General features: G+C 41.0%; 1 protein-coding gene across 1 annotated transcript in view; it reads right to left on the bottom strand.

The window, feature by feature from the left end:
• Positions 1-1,922: 1,922 nt before the first annotated feature.
• Positions 1,923-21,252, bottom strand: part of slc16a2 (solute carrier family 16 member 2) — a 33,365-nt gene continuing 14,035 nt past the window's right edge. The window contains exons 2-7 of the mRNA XM_074648684.1: positions 16,700-16,844; positions 15,510-16,008; positions 13,915-14,058; positions 11,969-12,197; positions 8,827-9,090; positions 1,923-8,732 (exon numbers count right to left, since the gene is read on the bottom strand). Of these exons, the coding sequence (XP_074504785.1) occupies positions 8,843-9,090; positions 11,969-12,197; positions 13,915-14,058; positions 15,510-16,008; positions 16,700-16,844 (1,265 nt within the window). The 3' untranslated portion in view covers positions 1,923-8,732; positions 8,827-8,842. The remainder of the gene's footprint in view (positions 8,733-8,826; positions 9,091-11,968; positions 12,198-13,914; positions 14,059-15,509; positions 16,009-16,699; positions 16,845-21,252) is intronic.

Raw genomic sequence — 21,252 nt, 5'->3', positions numbered from 1 at the left:
GTGGAGACGTTGCGTTTGTTACTGATTCCTGATGAAAGACCATCAAATAAAATATGTTTTCTAGCTTCCACCTCAGTAACAAACACTTCAATTTCACACTCTGTGAAATTCTTCTTTTTTGTTCCTTTTCCAGCGTGATTTGCCGTTGTTATTTGGACAATAAGTGACAGCATGGCGCGTGTTTATAGTCATTTGCATAGTTATTAATGGGAGGAGACAAGGCGGACCAAGTGGCACGTGCAGCTGCGCTCAATTTCACGTCAAGTGGGATGTATAAAGGAAAGGTGCGCAGGAACAGGCGTACGCATGGTTTTATACATGTGAAAATTTCTGTGCGTACGTACTTTTCCAATTTTGTGAGTACGCCATCTTCCAGTGTGAAAGCTGCGCAGTCTTTTATACATGAGGCCCCAGAGGAAGTGCTTGCAGGTACGGTGCTGTGATCTGCTGCATCCTGCCTTCTTTTAATATACAGACACTTGTTTTGAGACAGTCCCTGATCATGTAAATGAATTGTTGAATATGAGAATAATCAGATCAGAAAAGAATAGTCTTGTGGTTTAATAAAAGAGTTTAGGTTGCATTTGATTTAATCAGTGGTGGAAGAGGTTCTCAGATCTTTTACTTAAGTAAAAGTAGCGTGTACGTCTTCTCCTCCTCCAAGATGTGTATATTGTGTATGTCTATCGGTTATGTTTATTTGTTTGCCCAAGATCAGCCTCGGCCCATTTATATATTATTCTGTTAAACTGAGTGTAAGTAATTCATAACTTAACTTAACCTTTCTTTTTTTTTCTTTTTTGCTATTTTAGTTTTTAGTTTTTTTCTAAAATTTTTTGCATGTATGTATTTGTACATATGAGTGGGAGTGTTGAAGTGTGGAAAAAAAAGATCGCAAATATATCAACATTTTCTGGATGTATAATTGATGAGTAGTTGCAAGTAGCAATACTACGGTGTAAAGATACTCTGTGACATGTAAAAGTCCTGCATTCAAAATCTTACTTAGAATAAGTACAAAAGTATTAGAACCAAAATATACTTAAATTACCAAAAATGACTCATTATGCAGAGGGGCTCATTTCAGAATTATGTGTATTAAATAATTGAACTATAATTATTGATGCATTAATGTGGTCATCACTTTAATGTTGCAGCTGGTAAAGGTGCAGCTCGTTGTAATTACTTTATGTACTGCTGGGTAGCTGTCATAATTTATTAGTTGATTTATATTTTGTATTGATATTCAAAATCTGCAAAGTAACTATAACTCAATCTGTCAAATAAATGTAGTGGAGTAAAACGTACAATATTTGCCTCTGAGATGTAGTTTAAAGTAGCACATAATGACAATACTCAAAGTACAAGTACCTCAAACTTGTAGTACAGTACTTGAGTAAATATACTTAGTTACTTTCCACCACTGGATTTAATAACATGATTCTTTTTTATATATTTGTGCCCCCAGTTAAAGATTCTTTTTCACTGTTATTTATGCTTATTTATTTAGAAAGACAAAAGACAGCCCCGGGCTTAACAAGTGACGTATTCTCGGCCTTGTGACATCGACAACAACAGATCCCTGTTATGTACGTAAAGAGCTCCGCTGCCTGGAACTGATTCAGCCAAGTGTGATCTTTAGGACTCAGCATGACTGGCTGTGAGATACTGAGGTTAAACAAGGGAAAGGAGAGTCAGGGGAGGACTCACTGCCTGACTGAACTTGGCCACGTTGCCGTGGTGATGGCGAGCGAAGACACATTCAGTGTGTCCCTAAACAGCAGCGGCGTGTTTGCGTCTTTATGCGTTCAGAGGGGTCTGGGGTTAATCTCCTAACATGACTGCCTGCAGCGTGGAAGTGGAGCAGTTGAGGACTGAAAGCACACGGCCAACAAAAGAGTGACTGGCGATGACAGCATGGGTTGTTTTCATATTACATCTTTATTGTTGGTTTAATAGAAAAAAAATGTGCCTCTTTTGATGCAGATTCAAAATTACTTCAAAAAAAAAAAAATTACATAAATTTTTTTTAGCAGCATGACTTAATTTCAGATCTTGTGGCCTCACTGGCGTTGTTAAATGACTAAAGCAGAAATATATAAAAAGGTATAGCTCGTGTAGGGAGGACAGCTTTAAGAAGAGGCAATAGAGGTTTAACTGCAACAACCTTTTAGAGGTTTAGAGAAGGAAAGTTTAGCAAAAGCCCCGCACTGAAATATCATATATTTCATCATATGTAAGGCTGTGAGAAGGCCTGGGTCAAGCGTTGCCATGGCACCATACAGAAATATACATCACCAGGAAAAAGTTGGAGCATTTATAGCTGTGACAACATGATAAGGAAAAACTCTGCATGAATAACACAGAACATGTGGAGCACGTAAAGATCAGGTGTGGCCAAAAGCGATAAATGATTTCCATCCATCCATCCATCCATCCATCTGCAACCGCTTATCCCGTTAGGGGTCGCGGGGGGGCTGGAGCCGATCCCAGCCGACATTGGGCGAAGGCAGGGTACACCCTGGACAGGTCGCCAGTCCATCGCAGGGCTGACACATAGAGACATACAACCATTCACGCTCACCTACGGGCAATTTTAGAGTCCACAATTAACCTAACCTGCATGTCTTTGGACTGTGGGAGGAAACCGGAGTACCCGGAGAAAACCCACGCTAACACGGGGAGAACATGCAAACTCCACACAGAAGGGTCCCAAGCCGGATTCGAACCTGCAACCCTCTAGCTGTGAGGCGCCAGTGCTAACCACTGCACCACCGTGCAGCCCCGATAAATGATTTCCTTCACAAAAAAAAAAAAAAAAAATGCTGATTCTTGCTGGAGGTGATCCATGGCAGTTTATGAGGTGTTTTTTTTTGCAAATCACGGCTCAGCTTTAATGATATATAGACCGTCAGCTTTCACAGATTGTTTGTACAGTTTCAGGCTGAGGGGAAAGCAGAGATTTGAGGTCAGAGGAGCAGAGAAATGGCACGTTGCAGAGTAGAACAACAATATTGACTTCAAGTCAGGTGTTTTTTTTTTCTTGCCGGAGGAAAGTCTACTGAGGTGAGACTGAGAGGCCTGCTTCGTTGCTCCGTTTTCGGGCAACTGACCCGACAGATATCAGCAGTAATTTCAAGAAAATGCTAAACAAAAATGAAGCCACGGTTGAATAACATTACAACAAGTAAATATGACACATTGATTTTGCACTGATTTTGGAAGGATGTAACAACCAAGAGATCAAATATCGTGCCTCTCTGTAGCTCTGACCTGCATACTGTACACCACAGGCGAGCACCAGAAGAAAAAGAAAAGCAAACACAGGAGGGAAATGTGAAGTTTTCACCACTTTGACTGTCTGAAAGTCCAACAAAAAACTTTCTAATGATATATAAAAAAAAGTCTTAAACCATTAAGTAGTAGTGTTAGTAGTTTATAAGGGGTTTAGCTGGTCCTGAAGCTACTGCAGGCTACAGGAGACAAACTTGGGAGTTCATTCATCGTTTTAGACTTTGACATGACTTCAGAAAGTGTTCCAGCGACGCTGCATAGACAAAAAAAGACTTTCTGGTTCCATCAATAGACACCGTGCAACCAGCCAGGTGTACTTCATTCATTCAGCTCCTTCACTTTTATACATCATTTCAAATCTGAACAGATAAACAAACTCTACGGTTTCCAGTAGTCACTAAAAAGACCAACAAATAAAAATCAATTATTTAAAAAAAAAACAATAAAACAGTTTATGGTTAATTAAAAACCATTACAAAGTATAAAGTACATATGTTGATACATACATGTCTATGTGAATGTACTAATAAAAAGGAGCACTCAGCTGGTTCTGACCAGGAACTGGGTGAAATCAAGTGGAGACCATTAAGAAAAGATCCAAGGATTAACAATGACTATACTGAAAAAAAAAAACAGACAAATAATGAGTAAAAAGTCACGTTAAGATCTGAAAGATTCACAAGACAGTCTCCACATGTGGTTGTGATGGATCACAGCTGTAACTGTAAGGCAAATGTCTCGCTTCTAGTCCTCGTCTCTTCTTCAAAAACATGTTTTTAGAAAACAACAGTGACGTTAAGCTGCTAGCTAACAAGGTGACGACATATTCACAACAGAATAAAAAAAAAAAAGTTCACAGTAAAAAAAAACAAAAAAAACAACACAATTTTAGTCAATGTTGAGACGGATACGTTTTGTGCATAGAAACACAATCAGCCTTTTTTCAGCCGTCGTTGACCGAAAGGCTGAGGTCCTCCAATATGGCCACCAGAAGGGATTGTCCTCTTTTCATTCACTCATTCATTCATTTACCAGATTGTGACACAGGCCTCTAGTTTGACAGTAGTAAACTAGTGCAATTTATAAGTAACTAGGCACTGTTTTTTTGTTTTTTTTCAGTGGAGCAGTAACATAATTTCAAGTTCAAAGTTATTTATTAAATGTTGCCTCTTTATTTTATTTCTGTATAAAACGTCCTCTTTACATTATGGGTGGATGCTAGTAGGGCTATGGCTTATTTCTAGGGCTGTCAAAGTTAATGCGATAATAACACGTCAACGCAGATTTGTTTCAACACCACTAATTTCTTTAATGTATTAACGCAACTTGTGATTTTCAGGTTGTAGCGGGCTCAGTTTTAAAGCTAGAGTGAAGATACTGGCATCATATGAAACTAGAAAACCTAATGATGATAACCGTGTCATACTAGCACAATTTTAGCAAGGAAAAACTGGCATGACCATTTTCAAAAGGGGTCCCTTGACCTCTGACCTCAAGATATGTGAATGAAAATGGGTTCTATGGGTACCCACAAGTCTCCCCTTTACAGACATGCCCACTTTATGATAATCGCATGCAGTTTTTGGCAAGTCATAGTCAAGTCAACACACTGACACACTGACAGCTGTCGTTGCCTGTTGGGCTGCAGTTTGCCATGTTGAGATCTGAGCATATTTTGTTATGCTAAATGCAGTACCTGTGAGGGTTTCTGGACAATATCTGTCATTGTTTTGTGTTAATTGTTTTCTTATAATAAATATATACATACATTTGCAGAAAGCAGCATATTTGCCCACTCCCATGTTGATAACAACATGTCTCCCTTTATCTCCCTTTAAGGTACATTTTGCACAGATAAAAAATGTGCAATTCATTTGTGATTAATCGTGATTAAATATTTTAACCGATTGACAGCCCTAAGTATTTTTCATGTAGTTCTGCAGGTTTATAGAAAGAATCTCCTGCAGCCTTCATAACACAAATATTAAATAAATAAATACATTTCATTGATTTATTAGGCAGGGGGGTATTGATTCGGTTAAATAAAGCACTTTAGAAAAATACTCTAAAATGAGAAAGTGCCTTCTTATTTTTAAGATTTTAACTGGGCACTGTTGTCAGGAGCTTTGTGTCATTTGGTTTGTTTGGAGGCTGAAACTCAAACTGTGTATTTATAATACTAGTTAGCTTACATGGCTGGTATATGGACGATTCAGGCAGCCGTACTTTTTAACTACCACTACTTTTTGTTTCCAGCTGCAAGTAGCATCAACAACAAAATGTAACACCACCTCAGTCAACTAGAGGCCCATGCTTCTTTTTTGCTTTCAAACATACTTTACCCATTATATAGGTCTCCAATGCTTAAGGTTTAGTGTCTCTTTTAACTTAAAGATTTTAGACATTTGACTGCATTTCTTCAAACACAGACAGAGAAATGAAGCTAATGATGTGGAGGTAGAGGTGAGAGAGAGCAGGAATGGTCAAATGGATATGAAGGCAAAAATAAGGATGAAGGATACATCTCTAAACGGATTACACACCAACTGTTAGATTATAAGGGAATGTAAGTTTGACATTTCCACAGTTTTGTGGTTCCTAGAAGGACAATAATGAGGTTTCGGAGGAAGCCGTGGTGATTGAAAACAGGTGTTTGGCAGCTTTGTGGCTCTGAGAGCTGATTCAACAAAACCACAACACAGAAGAGTGAAATTATAAAGTAATGAAGAAGTTGTTCAACTGGATTGCTGAGGATTGTTTGATTACTGAGGTATAGATGTATGTTTCCTATTCAAAACTGTTTGTCCTATAACATTAACCCCCCAAAAAAAACTACACTCAGCAGTGAGGTTTGTGTAGTTTTCGTGTTGTAACACAGAAGCTGACTGAGTACTGGCAGTGACAGCAAAGAGGGGGATTGACAGAAAGGAACACCACCTGAAGGACATTTCCTTCCTTACTGTGGACCAATCCCCCTCCCTGTTATGCGTATAACCACAGAGTGTAACTCGTTTATTGCAGCTCTACTTCACATCTGTTCATTTAAAGTTCATAGTTCAAGAGAACTTGTAATCTAAGAGTGCAGAGGTAAGTGGTCCAAGATGTTTATGAAATATAACAACTGTCCTCCTGAGGGAATATCTCAATGAGGCCGTGACATTTTGTTTCATAACTGCCAACACAGTGAGTGACGCCCTCGTGACGCACAGCTAAACTAAAGCAGCAAATTGATTGGGTTATCTGTGAGACGGCCTCATGAGGGCTCAGGCCATTTGGCAGTTTTTAATCTCAGTAGCCTCCCTCTCGTCAACAGACTGTAACGTAGTAACTGCCCTCATGTCAAAAGTGCAGATGCACAGGTGCCGCACGCACACATTCACACGGAGGAAAGGTCCAGAATAAAATGATTCAAATCTGAAGCTGACGAAAAATCTAGGCTACCGACATCTCCCGTTAGGACTGCGTGATTCCAACTCTTTATACAGTGTGCACACTACAACAAAAACTACTGTGAATTATTTTTCAAAGCTGTAACAGAGTTTATGCAGATTTGTCTAGCACCCTGCTAAAACGTTAAAAGGCCAATAATAACTGTAGAGTTTGCTGAGAGTTAAGGCTCTGTACAGACTCGTGAGACCGCCCGTTCTCATTCCCAGAGCGTCAAATACAGATGCTTTGTCACGCCCCTCGGTGTCTGATTGATAGCGACGCACGTAAGTACAACCCATTTGCGTCAATATTAAACGCCCAGAGAAAGTGGTGACTTGGTTTAAAGAGCGAAAAAACACACATAGGGCAGGAGGGGAGGAGGGATGGGTCCAACAAACACAAGGCTTTCATACAGGAGAACGCTGTTTGTGTCCCGGGTGTGTTTGTCTTTGTGTTTCACTTTCACTTTACAAATGTAGAAGTTTTAAGCTAAACCATGGTGTTTTTTCCTAAACCTAACTATGTGGTTGCCTAAACCTAAGCAACTGTTTTTGTTTGAATTCACAACGTTAACCACTTGTTTACTCTGACCGTAGTGTAGGGATGTCACGGTGAGGACATTTTTTCCAACATGACGACACCGGTGTTACCGATTACACCGGACGTTTAACAATAAAAGATGACGCTCAATACTGTATATGTAGAGCGCTTACTCTGATCATTATCGTCAACTCTCTCGTCCCGTGTGTGTGAAATCTGACTCCTGCTACTCTGTGCCGAGATTCCGACACTTTCACTTTCAGTTAGTAGCGTCTGTCGTCCGACTATGTATTGATAACACGGCGCTGATACGCGAAAATGAACTAAATGGGTTTTATTTCTGTTAAAAAAAAAGTAACACCATGCTGGTGCAGTGGGCAAGTAATTCAATCGGTGTATGCCCAAACACGGTAACACAGACTGCCGCGGCAAGCCTACCGTAGTGGAGCATGGGGCTAACCGGTGCGTTAGAAAGTGACGCCAAGGAGGGGTCCTGACCGAGCGTCAGTATGTGACGAGTCGGGATGAGAACGTGTTGAGTGAGAAGACCTGTAGTGTTGAGTTTCATGAATTCAGGCAGCAGATGCACGACTTTCACTGACTGACTGCATGAGCTAGCCTGCCATAAGCTGCAAAGCCACTGACCTAACTTTCAAACTGTGAAAAGAAATCTAGCACTCGAGGGTTGGTGGCATATGAATCAGTGGGAATCAACAGCTGCCACAATCACACATCTGTGTCCCATGCAGGCAGGCTGGTAGAGGAGCTGGAGTCGTTCTGCTGAAGTACTTAGGACCCTGGGTGTGATTACAGTGTGCGGTTGAGTTGAGGTGATTGAGTCTGGTGTCTGTTAACTCCTCCTGTGACATTTACAACAGATGTTTCTCTTGTAGCTATCACAGCAGAATAGAGTAAAGCAAATCACTCGAGATGAGATTCAGCTCCACAAACTAAATAAAATGCATTGTGTTAAAAAAAAGAAAGTAGATGCATGAGGTCCTACATAAAGAAAGTGTGGATTTACCCCTTCACTAATTCTTATTTCCTAAGCCTCTTATCGTAACAATGTGTTTATATGGAATCTAAAGCATAGTATTTTTATACAGCTTCATAAAGCTAAAGTAGCAGGATAGATGCTGTGAAATCAGTCGGTTAATATCTCTTCATTTCTTTCCTCTTGGAGGTTAATGTGTTACTACAGAGTCCCCACTGATTAGACAATCCTAGTTGAGACTGTGTTGTGCTTGTCCTCCTCATACATTCCCATCATCTTAGGCTGATGTGCCTTCTTTTTCGTCCTCTCTGTGGCTCGTAGCCAGAGCGCCCTTTTCGATTTCTCTCCACGTGAAAATAACAAACAGCCCATGAGAGTCCAGGAGGGTGAGAGGGTTAAAGGTCAGCCGGCAGGAAGTCCATGGTTGAGAGGAGGGAAATCTAAGGATGAGAAAAGGTGCTGGTGGGCTGAATCCCTGGAAAGAAAAAAACAAAACGAACAGAGAGTAAGAAGAAGAAATACGTGTGTGTGTTATATTTCATGCTTCGTATGTATAAAACATGTGTAACCTTTGTACGGTGCGACTCAGATGTGTGTCTCTACGTCAGTATAGCCAGGCAGGATGTCTCCGTTGGAGCAGCTCTTGGGCTCCCCCGCTGGCGGGGTGGTGGGCAGCATGTGGGCAGTTGTGGACGTTTCCTCTGGCGACGCCGCTGCCTGGAGCCGGCGGTGTATCAGAGGCACAAAGAACAGCACCACGCCCCCCACCATAGGAGGCACCCCGGCCAGGGAGAAGGCCACCGTGTAGTTCCCAAAGTAATCGCGTAGGAGACCTACGCAGTGGAGGTAGGGGGGTACAGTTCATGTTATTGTGTTTTTGTTTCTTTCTTTATTTACATATATTTAAAAAATTGCATAAAAACCCTCCACGGGGCTTGAAAAGTGGCTCTCCATGCGGCATATTATAGGAAATAATTACAGTAATTATGTAATAATAAACACAATTTGTATTGTCAATAGTTTTAGACATCGTAAAAAAACGAAGACATAGTTTAGCAAAGTACTTGACAACAATACATCCCATGAACACCCATCTGTTACACAAGTACATTGCATCAGTCCTAGTCATGAGACACACACACACACACACACACACACACATCAAGAAGACTCATTCATAAATCACTGTCATTGACAACAAAAGAGCATCCACTCATGTGATATGGCATAGAGTTTTCATAAGACAACAACAGCAAACAAGCGATGATCAGAATAGGCCTTTAGACTTGAATGACAAAGAAATATATTAGTTGGACACAGCTTATAGAGGCAGTCCATATGGAAAATATTGGTTGGTTACCGCCGGGCCACACTGTCTGCGTGAGCAGCGGGTGACGGCTACGTCGCTGAACTGCTGCCTCTCACGCGCGTGTGGCAGTCTTTCTGCTTTCAAAGTGGTCATTTAATTTCAATATAAATGTAATTTATGTCTATTTTAGACAGAAAAAGTTTAAGAAGCGTGTACTCATTTGTAAATAATAATAATAATAATCCTCAATCAAAAGCCGGTACGCATGGTTGTGATTTCAGGGCTCTTTTAAAATGCTGTGGAGACATATTCAGAAATTGTAAAAGCAGAGAATTACATATTTTGGACCTTTGTCTTCAAACATATAATTCAAATATGCGTATTTCCCCAAAATGTTGACCTATTCCTCTAAAAAGAGCGACGTAACAGCAGATGAAAATCTTGTTTTTGCTGACCTCTTGTGGTTTTAACATCTCACTTTGCTGCAGTTATGTAGAAGTGTGTGTCAGTACACTGACATCATCAGCACTGAATATAGTGACCTAGATTTGGCTCATTAATGCACTATAGCTTGTTTAAAATGGTCCTAACCTGCTTATATTAATATAGGTGGCAACATAAGATATGCTGTGTGATCAAACCCAGCACTAAAACGTCACCCTGCCTACACTACGTATATCCACATTCTATATTTATCTACATGTGCGCCAAGGCACACAAACTGTACCGACAGTGACAAAGCGAGGTCAACAAGTTTAACACACGGCACACATGTTTAATCTACCGCTGAGCTTGTGACGTGAGAGCAGAGGGAGGGGTGTGCACTCACATTGTTGCCTGTAATGTATGCATTCTTGCTCATGTACTGTACAGACTGTACAGAACAACACCGTGATAATCACACATGTTTAAGGAGCCCAGCTGCCTTCGTCTGGGATGTAGAGTTAATGTATAGCGTTTTATACTAAACACAATGTAATCATTAAACAGAATATGTAATATACTACACATTATAATAGTCTGTTTCATGTCAGTTACATGTTTTGTGTAACTACAGGAGATAACGTCTGCATCTGTGGATAGTCAAAAGGAAATTGAAACCATATGTCGCTATACTGTACTTTACGCCTGAATGCAGGTCTTTGTGTGCAGAGACAAAATGTGCTATCATCTGGCTAAAATAAGATTAAAGAACAAAAGAGAGTATATAAAAGAAGAAAAATGTATTCTATAGAGCTGCGACTAAGCATTGTTTTCATTATCAGTTAATCTGCAGATTATCTTCTCGATTCATCAATTGTTTCGTCTCATGAAAAATGCCCACAAGAATTTCCCACAGCCAATACTAGCCTAGCTTTTTTGTTTTGTTTTGTTTTTCTGTTTTTTTCCATCCTTATTTATTTATTATTTTCTTTATTTCTAAAAAAATTACAATCAATTTGACTTTTTCCCTATAAAATATATAAACATGACAAGTATGTAAACAAGTATGACCAACATCATATGTAAGCAAATGTAAATTTACTTTAACACCTGCCCTCCTGCAATAAAGTGTATATATATATATATATATATATATATATATATATATATATATATATATATATATATATATATATAAAATAATTTCCCACCGCCTGAGGAGACATCTTAAAATTGTTTTTGTTCGACCAACCGCTCAAAATAGTTGCAAATCAATTTTCTGTCGATCAACTAATCGACTTTCAGCTCTTATACTATATCACCATGGATATTCCTGTGCATAGCTTTAGATATGTAATCAATAAATATCAGTACATTGCTTTCTCCCAGGCGTAATCTTAATCAGAAATCATCCTTTTGAAATGACATTGGGTTGTTTTTTTTGTTTTTTAAATGAGTCTGCTTTCATGAATTCAGCAACTTGAGAAATTCAAATTCAAAAACCATTAATAACAACCTCTATTAACAACCTCTCTGGTATGCTGAGCTGAGGCCACAAAAGGAAAGGCAGAGTGTTTTGTAGTAAAAGCCCACATATGTGTGAGATCTGAAAGAGGTTGGCAAGAGAGAGCAAGAGGAGGCCTGAGTCATCAAATTAATGGTCTGCCCTCAGTGCTTTTCTATAGAGGAGACATAAGGGGAGTTGACTACTGAGCTCTGACCCTATATGTGCTTTTTTCCCCCCTTAAGACGAATCCCTAGAGACAGCCTGCACTTGGCCACGAGCCCAAACCTCTCTACAGTAAATACAATCTGCTGCACATCTACCCTGCCCTGCATTTATCTTACTCTTCCTTTATACTCCCTGTATACTGTTTCACTCTGTTAATATCAATCAGCTTGTTGTGTGCTGTTACTGCCAACATCCAAGGTGTGAGCTCATTATGTATTATAAATCACTCCTGTGTTTTGCTTCTCACCAGCGATGGGTGGACCCGCAGTCATGGGAAGAGACATAAGGCCTAGGAGGTAGCCTATAGCCTGCGAGGCCTGCATGGGCCCGACCAGTTCGAACGCTATGGGAGCCATCATGGTGAGGAAGCAGCCGTCGCACAGCCCCAGGAACACGCACACGACCACCAGCGCCTCGAACACCGAGCACTGAGGGATCAATATGGACATCAGGCCCAGAGCAATGAAGGACACCACCTGAAACAGACACGGTAACAAGCTTTATTATTGCTATTTCTAAAGGACACGGCTGCCCGTTTCATAGGCCATAGCTGCAGTAGGCGTTGGCTTGTTTTCAGTGCACTGGAGGCAGTAAGTGAGGGGAGAATACACTCTACAGATGGCTCAGTTTCTATCCTTGTGCTCGTACATGGAGAACAGGCCTCCAGGCCCTTTTGACATCATTGTGAACATTTTGTTACTTGTGTGACAGAGCACACCCTCCAGCTACTGATCGGACTTGATACAAAACCTGCATATTTAAGCTGGAAAAAAATGTGATAAAGATGTACTGATTTGCCTGGGAACAGCTGGCTGCACAGACGGGTTATGTGGCGATTATAACTAACCTGAAGGAATATAAAGCTGAGGAATTATACCTCTCAATTACACCATCTGTTCTATAGGCTGAGCGAGGAATTTAGGTCTGCGGTTTTGTGTGTTCGTTCGCAGCTGCCTAAAGCTGCCTGCCTATTTGTCCAAATCTAAACAGTAGCTTATACTGTTGCATTGCAATGAGCTCAGAGTTCATGAGTTTAATACCCTGAACTGTGAAAGAGGGTTCTGTGTCTTAACAATAAACTAAAAAGTGTTACCTTAAAATCCTTTACAACGAAATGACATCGTATCCGGCTCACGAGTTTAATAAAAAAAAGCTCAAAATAATAAGTTGATAATGTAAACATACATACCACATTGTACACGAAAGCAACAATTACAAACACACTCTGCTCAACTCTGGATAAAAGAAAGAACAAGCCTCTAGTGTGTTTATCTATTACAACAGCAGGAGAGACATTGTATTGAAATTGCTGTGAACACATTCTCTTATTCAATGGAAAACATCATCGCTGCACAATCTAAATTAATATCTGACTTACACATTTTCAGCATGCATGTCACGTCTGTCTATGACTCAGTGTCCCCTCTGCTGAACAATACGCTTGATTAACAACACGCAGATTGTGGTGGCTCTGGCCAACAGAGCCTATGGATCAACTTTGTGTTTGCATTCAGCAAATCCTGTTTGTATTTACCTCTCACAATTGCTCCAAACTGCTGTTCTTTCATTTTTTCAGGACTGAATCCTCCCCGCTATTATGCAGGCAGGTAATTCTCACGGCAACACGAAAGCTTATTTTTATTCCGGTACTGCAAGTGTGTGCAAATTCGCATTTGAGTCATGTTTAACCTGCAGTAATAATTAAAGACACTGAAAACAATCTCTCTGATTGCCGATCAAAATATATAATGTTCAACCATGTGACATTACATAACCCTTTTAACAGAATACCATTAAACAAACCTTGATTCAGTGTCATATGTGTGCCAGAGGGCTGAGTAAAACAAAGGAAAAAGGCACAGAAAAAGAGCTTCAAAACACAACTGTTAATATTTAACCCCAAGTCTTCTATTTCAGGTTAAAGTTGCAGACTTGTAACACTTTGTTACAAGCTATTGTGAGAGTGTAATTACACTACAGGAATGTATATTGTAGTGCCTACAAAGCTCTTAGAAATAGTCACAAATTAGAAAACAAAAATTTACCATTGACTGTAAAATGGTGCAAAGAAATCATTAAAATCATTTTACTAAGAGGCTAAATAGTAGAGACAATGGTACCAATGCTCCAGGCCTGAATACCACTTTTGACTGCATGAGTTTTCACATTTTATGCCTTCAGACATCTCCTCACCTGCATGTAGATCTTTTGAAGACCAGTAATGAGGTCTCCGATCTTGCCAAAAGCGAGGCGTCCCACCCCAGATGAAGCTCCTATGCAAACCAGGAGTACCCATTCCTTCTCTGTCCCCTTGAACTGCTCCTTTACAAAATTCATCTGGAAAGAAAAACAGACTGTGTGAGCTTTGGCTGTGTTAGTTGGTGGTTAAATATGATTGTGCTGCACAAGAAGCTCACTAATAGTGAATGAGATATCACACAACTTGCTGGTGAATTTTCTCTGTTTATGTGCTTCATGCCTAAGAAGTCAATTAACTCAGCAAATGGGTGTGCATTTGTTGGGGTGGAGGAATTGTCCTTCCATAACCCCAAAGCAACGGTCTAACAATAACAAACCTTTGGAACAGCGGGACAGGAAGACCCAACGCATATAGGTCAGACGCTCCCACTCCCCTATCCCCTCGGCCCTGACCCCCAAATCAGATCCAAAAACATTAAACCGCCCTCTGAAGTCTTTCCTGAACTTGTGAAATATTTGCTCTGCTTTGAAGGGCTCTACATTCATCAATGGCCATAGGATAGGCATGTTTAGGGATACAGAGAGGCCATACAGGAGAGGTTTCCTGAGGTGGTCGAGCCAATACAAAGACCGGGGCTGTGTTTACATCTGGGCCCGGCCTGAAACAACAGGCCTGACAGAGGGAGGCCGGAGCTGGAACATCCGACATCTGGATAGAGGGAGATCAACTTCACAGCTCCACACATCATCCTCATCCTTCACTATCTCACTATTTCACACCAAATTCGGCCATAGGTCATGTGCAGATTTTTCAGATCATCATGGACAGTAAAATGACTGTGTTTTGACTTGGGAGTCATTTTACTTTATTTTTTCATCATTATGTTATTTAAGTCCAACAAAAATCACATTAACCCTTTTACGCAGTTGTTAACACATATTGTCAAAGGTCTTTGGAGAAATATCAGAAATGTTCGTTTTCCTTTCAGCCACTGGAGGAGCGTGTTTGTGTTTGATTGAAAGCAGCTGGCAGGCTGAGCCCCAGCAGGGGAATGAGAAACAATGTAAACAAACTTCGCTGTTGTTGTTACTGTAGCTTACAAACCGTGGGTAGACTGCATGTTGTTAGCAGTAGTATTGAAGAGTAAAAACCACACCAGAAGTGATATTTGCTGGTACGTTTACATGCTATTTGATGTTGTTTAAGTGCTGCTGCTGAACAGCTAATCGAAACCATAATGCTGCTTATATAACCCTATAATATCGATAAAAAGGTCAGGATTCCTACATTTTCACAGTCACATACCAAAAATACCCGAGAATGTTATGGAATGTATTATATCTATTCCGTATTAGATCATGGATTGTTGAGTACACTTAGTATCCACAGACAATTTTCCATTTTTCCATCTATCAAATATAAAATGTAAAGCTAATTTTACACTGGTAATATGCACGAAACTAAGACTTCTTGAACTTTTTTCAAAATATTTGAACAGTTTTGAGTTGAGATAACCCAATTCAAGGCAAGAGTAAGCAAACAATGTGTCTAATAAATTGACTCCAAGCATTCCCGTTATAGTTCTTACCAGATGGACATATGGCACAAAGTAGCCCAGTACAGCTGTGGCTACTCCAAACGCCCACACCCGGTATGTGACGATGTGAAACACACGCAGGTTGAAGTACTTCTTGACCCCAGCCAGGAACCTGCTCCACCTGCTCCCCCCCTGAGCGGTGGCCCCTGGCTGTGTTTGGGGTTTGGCAGGGCCAGGACCCATGCCTGGGGGTCCCATGCCTGCTCCAGGTGGCAGTAAAGGTTTGAACAACAGCGCCAGCAAGGCCTGGACCAGCATAAAGATGCTGAGAATCTGGAAGGTCCTGCTGAGGCCCAGAGGTTCAACCACCTTGTTGAGGAACACCGGGAGGCCCATGGAGAAGAGGCTGGCACCGGCAGTCACCACACCGTTGGCCAGGCCCAGGCGCTGGCGGAAGTAGTGGCCAAGGATGACCAACGAGGGCTGGAAGGCGAAGGAGGAGCCACAGCCGAACAGTATGCCATATGTGAAATAGCGAAGGCCAAGGGAGCTGCAATTTTAAAAGAAAAAAGAGGAGTAATGATGTGGTTATTATTTGACCATTTGTGTATTTATGTATAAACTGTACTTTGTACAGATTACAAAGCCCCTGAGGCAAATTTGTGATTTGTGATGTTGCGCTATATAAATAAAATTTACTTGACTTGATGATGTTTGATTTTAGTATTCTTAACACAAATCGTACGGAGGTTGCATGCCTAAGGTTCAGAGTCACAAAACACTAAGCAACTGTTTTTCACAAAAAGAAAAAAAAACTGCAATGTTTGACAAACCCAGAAGGTTCTTTAACAAAATGTACTGCTGTTCTGAAAGTATTTCCAAAATCCTCTAATAGGTTTCCCAAGGTGTGACTCCGTTTCCTAATCCAACAAAAGATGGTAGCCGGAAAAGTCTTAATTTATACAATGAAATTGAACTTTCAGCTTTATTTGTCTATAATGAGAGACAGGTCAACGGATTATTTTTCAATCTAGATTATTAGAGGACACTTTGAAGATTCCTTCGCGACACCTGTAAGTGTTGTTAACTGAACTTCTGGGCTTTTCTAACATCGCAGAGTATTTATTTTTCAGAAAAACAAACGCTTTGCTCTGTGACTAAAACGTAATGGTTATACATCAGAGACACAAACTGGGGCTAAGGCTAGTGATGTCTTTAATAATAAATGTACAGGAGCTTACTTTGCAAAGGATGTACTGAGCAGCCCTATAAAAGCCACCGCAGCCCCGCTGACTGCTGTCTTCCTACAGCCGAAGCGGTCTGTGAACATGCTGACCACGGGTGAACAGAAGAAGATCATGCCCATGGCCAGGGCCCCGACCCAGGCTGGAAAGGGAGTGGGAAGAAGAGAGAATTCATTGTCAGAAACATGTGGATACCCTACATGTTGTCACCTAAAGAAAATAAAAGACAATTGTGTACCCGTTTGTACACCAAGCAAGGCTCAAAGCCATGCAACAGGAAATGTGTGCTGTAAATCAATATGTAATTGATATACAGGATACAATACCATGCAATACAACTGACATACTGCAAAAAATAATTAGGATAAATGTATTCCCTTTCCTGCATGGAAACAATACACAGGCTCATTTTGTCATATGCAGCTGGAGAATTTGCTTCGCAGCAGCTTTATTATTACCTACTGTCAGTAGTTTGATTCACCCACGACTAGCAAACTGACACATGAACGACTCTTTTGGTTGTGTATTTTTGCTTGGGTCCATGTTTACTTCCTGTCAGCTTTATGTCATTCACATACGCTGCAACAGGAAATAAACTGTGTCACATTTGGAACGTTTATGTTTATGAAATGGTTCCTTTATAATGTTATAATACATCCTTTTTTTTTTTTGGAAGTCATTGTATGAACAATATGCCACAGGAGCCCACAGTCAAAGGTAAACGTGCGCTACATGTTGAATCTTGTGCTCCCATTGCCTTGTAGGCATTTCATAACCCAGACAACATCGGTGTGTTCCAATCCGCATACCTCTGATCAAAACTCTGCCCCTCCTTTCGAACAATGTTTATGGCTGTGTATAAAAGGCAAATGTGAAGAACAGCTCGGGGTTCATTCACTGCGAACTGATCACGGTATTACATGGTATCAGGGACACATTGATGAATCCAGAATTCTGTAATAACTCTGTGCAACTTTGATGAATATATATACGGAATAAATTGATACTAATTTTAACATAATTTGCAATCTTTTATGATTTTAACTCTGAGCTTGCAGCTGCCTAGAAGATAAACCAACACGCATGAAGGTGACGATTTCCCTGAGGGAAATTCCTTCACTACATACTCATTATTTTGAGTGCATAGTGCGTTCCAATTGGGTAGTACGGCAAATGCAGTGCACTCAAAGTACCCGGATGTTGTACTCAAAACGGTCAGATCGTTGAGTGTGGAACGCTGGACACGTTCCACACTCAACTGCCTCCATCTTGGCTACGTAGCGGAAGGGGCGGAGCCACGACCGCTATTCAAACAGACGTAGATAACAGAATAAAACAATACAACACGTAAACATACCGGCGCATTTTCAGCCAACATGAGGACACATCGTAGGCGTAGGCGACGACGTTGGAAACGTAATTTCCACTCTGCTTTCATTTTTTTTCCGGAAGATATTTTGGCGGGTAGCGAGCCGCGGCCAAATGTTGCCATCGTCATTTCCGGTCAGTGCGCCGCAGAGTATTCGATTTGAGACGACCTTACCCCGCTGAAATGTACGCACTACTCAAGTGAGTACAGAGTGCACACAGTGCACTACATTGAAGTGTACTTCAGGATGTACGTGGATTGGAACACACTCCATGAAAAACACCTTGATGTCATGGAAATGGCATATTTGCAGAAGCTTTGAAAAAACTAAAAGAATGCAGTAGCTTTTCTTGGAAATGTCTCTTTTCTCTCTGCGACCTTCACCGTCTGATGTGATTTGCTCTTTATATGAATTTATGTAACTCTTTTATTGTCTCTTTACTTGCATCATGTACTCAGACGCAACACTATGAGATTTCTCATGGTGATTAAGCAGATCAAAAAGTGGATCAAAGTGGACAAATGAGACAGCCTGTGGTGTAATATCCATCCAGGGTTAAAACATAACGGGCCAGAGTGATCCGACAGAGGCACCGCGTACCCTGAAGTGCAAACAAACAAATGTCTGGGTCTAGACTCCCGGGGAGCAAAGGTAGCTTTAATGTCTACCGTGGTGTCTGGACTGTAGGTCACACTGATGCAACGGCTCACTGGGAACGAGAGCAGAGAGGCAGATAAACAGGTGGATTTACCTACTTACACACACGTACACACACACACACTCTGATTTCAGTGGGAAACATGAGCTCTACATCTCTGTACAAACACAGTCTTTGTTGTGGAGGTTGAGCTAAACATCATGTTCAATACACATCTGCTGGTACACAATGTACACTACAAAGTCACATTTTGTATAGTTTAAGGGTGGGACTGCACCTCTAGCCTTCCAATAGTTTATTTATTCAAATGGAACAAGACAGGGGGGTTTTCCTATTTAGCATGCACTTCATGAACTGCCACCATTTTGTAACTTTCCCTGCAAAAATGTTTAAAGTTTCACCTTGAGGCGCAACATTCACATTGGTGTTCACATCACATCTCAAGGCAGATACCTGCAGTATATACAGAAGTGGATGGTGCAACAGTAAAGTAGGTTAAATGCTATATTGAATTTCAAATGGTTGCTCTACATTGGCCTTCCGACCCATTTCGACTGAAACACCATACATGCTATACCGTTGAGGCTGAACTCATGAGATCAGATTAACCCTCTTTACTTAATAAGCCAAGGGGTTTGGATTTGGCTTCCCATAAGCACCTTAGCATTACAATTGCACCATATTGCACCATTGATCTAGAGAGCTAATGTATGGGTGCTTCACTTTGTTCACCTACTAGTCACTACCTTTGCTCGTCTACTGTTCAAGCCCGTTCTCATTCCCAGGCAGTCAAATACAGGCGCTTTGTCACAGTCATGATACCACCACACAAGCACCCTTTAGCACATAGTATGAGTCGCAACCAGCTTTCCATTAACTTCAATGTAAATCCATCCGCGGCGACAGTAAACGCTCAGAAACAGTGCGCCGGGAGTGTGGTGACGTAGTTTAAAGAGCGAAAAGAGACAGACTGGGGGATGGGAGGGGTTTATGGATGGGCCCGACAAACACAAGGCTTTCATCCAGGAGACTGCAGTTTGTGATGCCAAGGGTAACTATTGTGGTTTTGATGCCAAAAATACATTGACGCCAAAGGGCGTGACAAAGTGGCGGTATGTGACGAGTTGGCATTGAGGACGTGTTAACTGTTTGATGGGGGGAAAAAACAGCTGCCTGCTGTGCAGTGCAGTGAAAGTGACTCAAAACAGTAAAGTCATAAGTCGTAAAACCAAAACAATGAGCTAAAAGACACTAAATGCCCCGTAGAGCTGAGTGGAACCGCATAGTTGGGTTATAATTCTCTGTCGTCACTACAGGTGACCAGTTTCACCTTATCCATTGTTAATATAAAAATATTGATAATAGCAGCTTTAAATACGACTGATCATCAAGCAACAATGTTGAGCGAAAACTGTATGTAATGCCGTACTACAAATGGTTTCTCTTTAGCTCCTGCACCATATTTGCCCTGTGGGGCGAACATATGGCTTTAACACATGGAAATAAGATTAGAGGCCCCACAATGCAAAAACAATGTTAAGACTGCTCTCTATTGGGTTTGCATGCTAGAAATAACTCCAAAAAGTGCTGACTTTAGCCAGTAATCTCTCCAGTGAGGGCTACTATGCTGTATAGATGACAGAACATCTGCATACATATAGGGAGGTGAAGTCTGGCTTGATGGTGGCTCTAAGGGAAAAGGCCATAGTAGTCATTAAATGACTCTCCTGACTATAGTAGAGGATGTGGTCCACGAGAATAGTCTGTAGCCTCGACTGTTTATGTAAAGCCACACGGCATACCTCAGAGATAAAACATAAAGCCTGGATATTTTACGAGTGTACAAAGCCATAAAAGTTAATCACCCAGAAAATGTGCTCAGCCCAAAACTCCTGACAGAATCAGGTCGGGTTTAGGTTGCGTTGCCTCTGGTGCTGGGATCTCAGAAATGAAAGTCTACTATTTGCATCACTCTTGCCTTCACTGTTTTCTAACATTGCTTCTTATTGATGTCACAGCTCAACCTGTCACCAGCACCACTTTCTGTTCTTTGTCCATTACCACATGTTTAGACCACAGGATTTTAAATCTGTCATTTCAAACAGCCCGTTGTGGTCTCTCCCATCTGGACGGGCTGCTATACATTTGCTGTTTCCGCCTGTATCTTGCACACTCTCTTAGCGGTTCATCCTCGGAAATCCTTGTGAAATGTTTTACAGTCAATCTGGTTGGTCAGTCTGGTCCTATGAGTCTTGGATAACTACTCTTTGTATCTGTAGTTTGTTTTTGTCATATTCCTTTTGTTACTTTACTTCAGTTCTGGGTACATGTTGGATGATTTGAACACAAAAAAAAAGACAAAAACTTACATTTTATCAATACAAACTCCAAGGAAATATACTGTATGTCACTGTATTGTAGGCCTACTGTGGGGCCTAGGACCAATCATGCTGTATCATCCAGTGAATAGCAGTCAGCGCTGTTTCAATGATCTGTCTATGACCATAAAACAAGATTTTTTG

This window comes from Sebastes fasciatus, chromosome 10, assembly GCF_043250625.1.
Source record: "Sebastes fasciatus isolate fSebFas1 chromosome 10, fSebFas1.pri, whole genome shotgun sequence".
In the NCBI taxonomy this organism is placed as follows: Eukaryota; Metazoa; Chordata; class Actinopteri; order Perciformes; family Sebastidae; genus Sebastes; species Sebastes fasciatus.
Note: the sequence above shows the minus strand (reverse complement) of the source record. Positions and strands in the feature narration are given on the sequence as shown.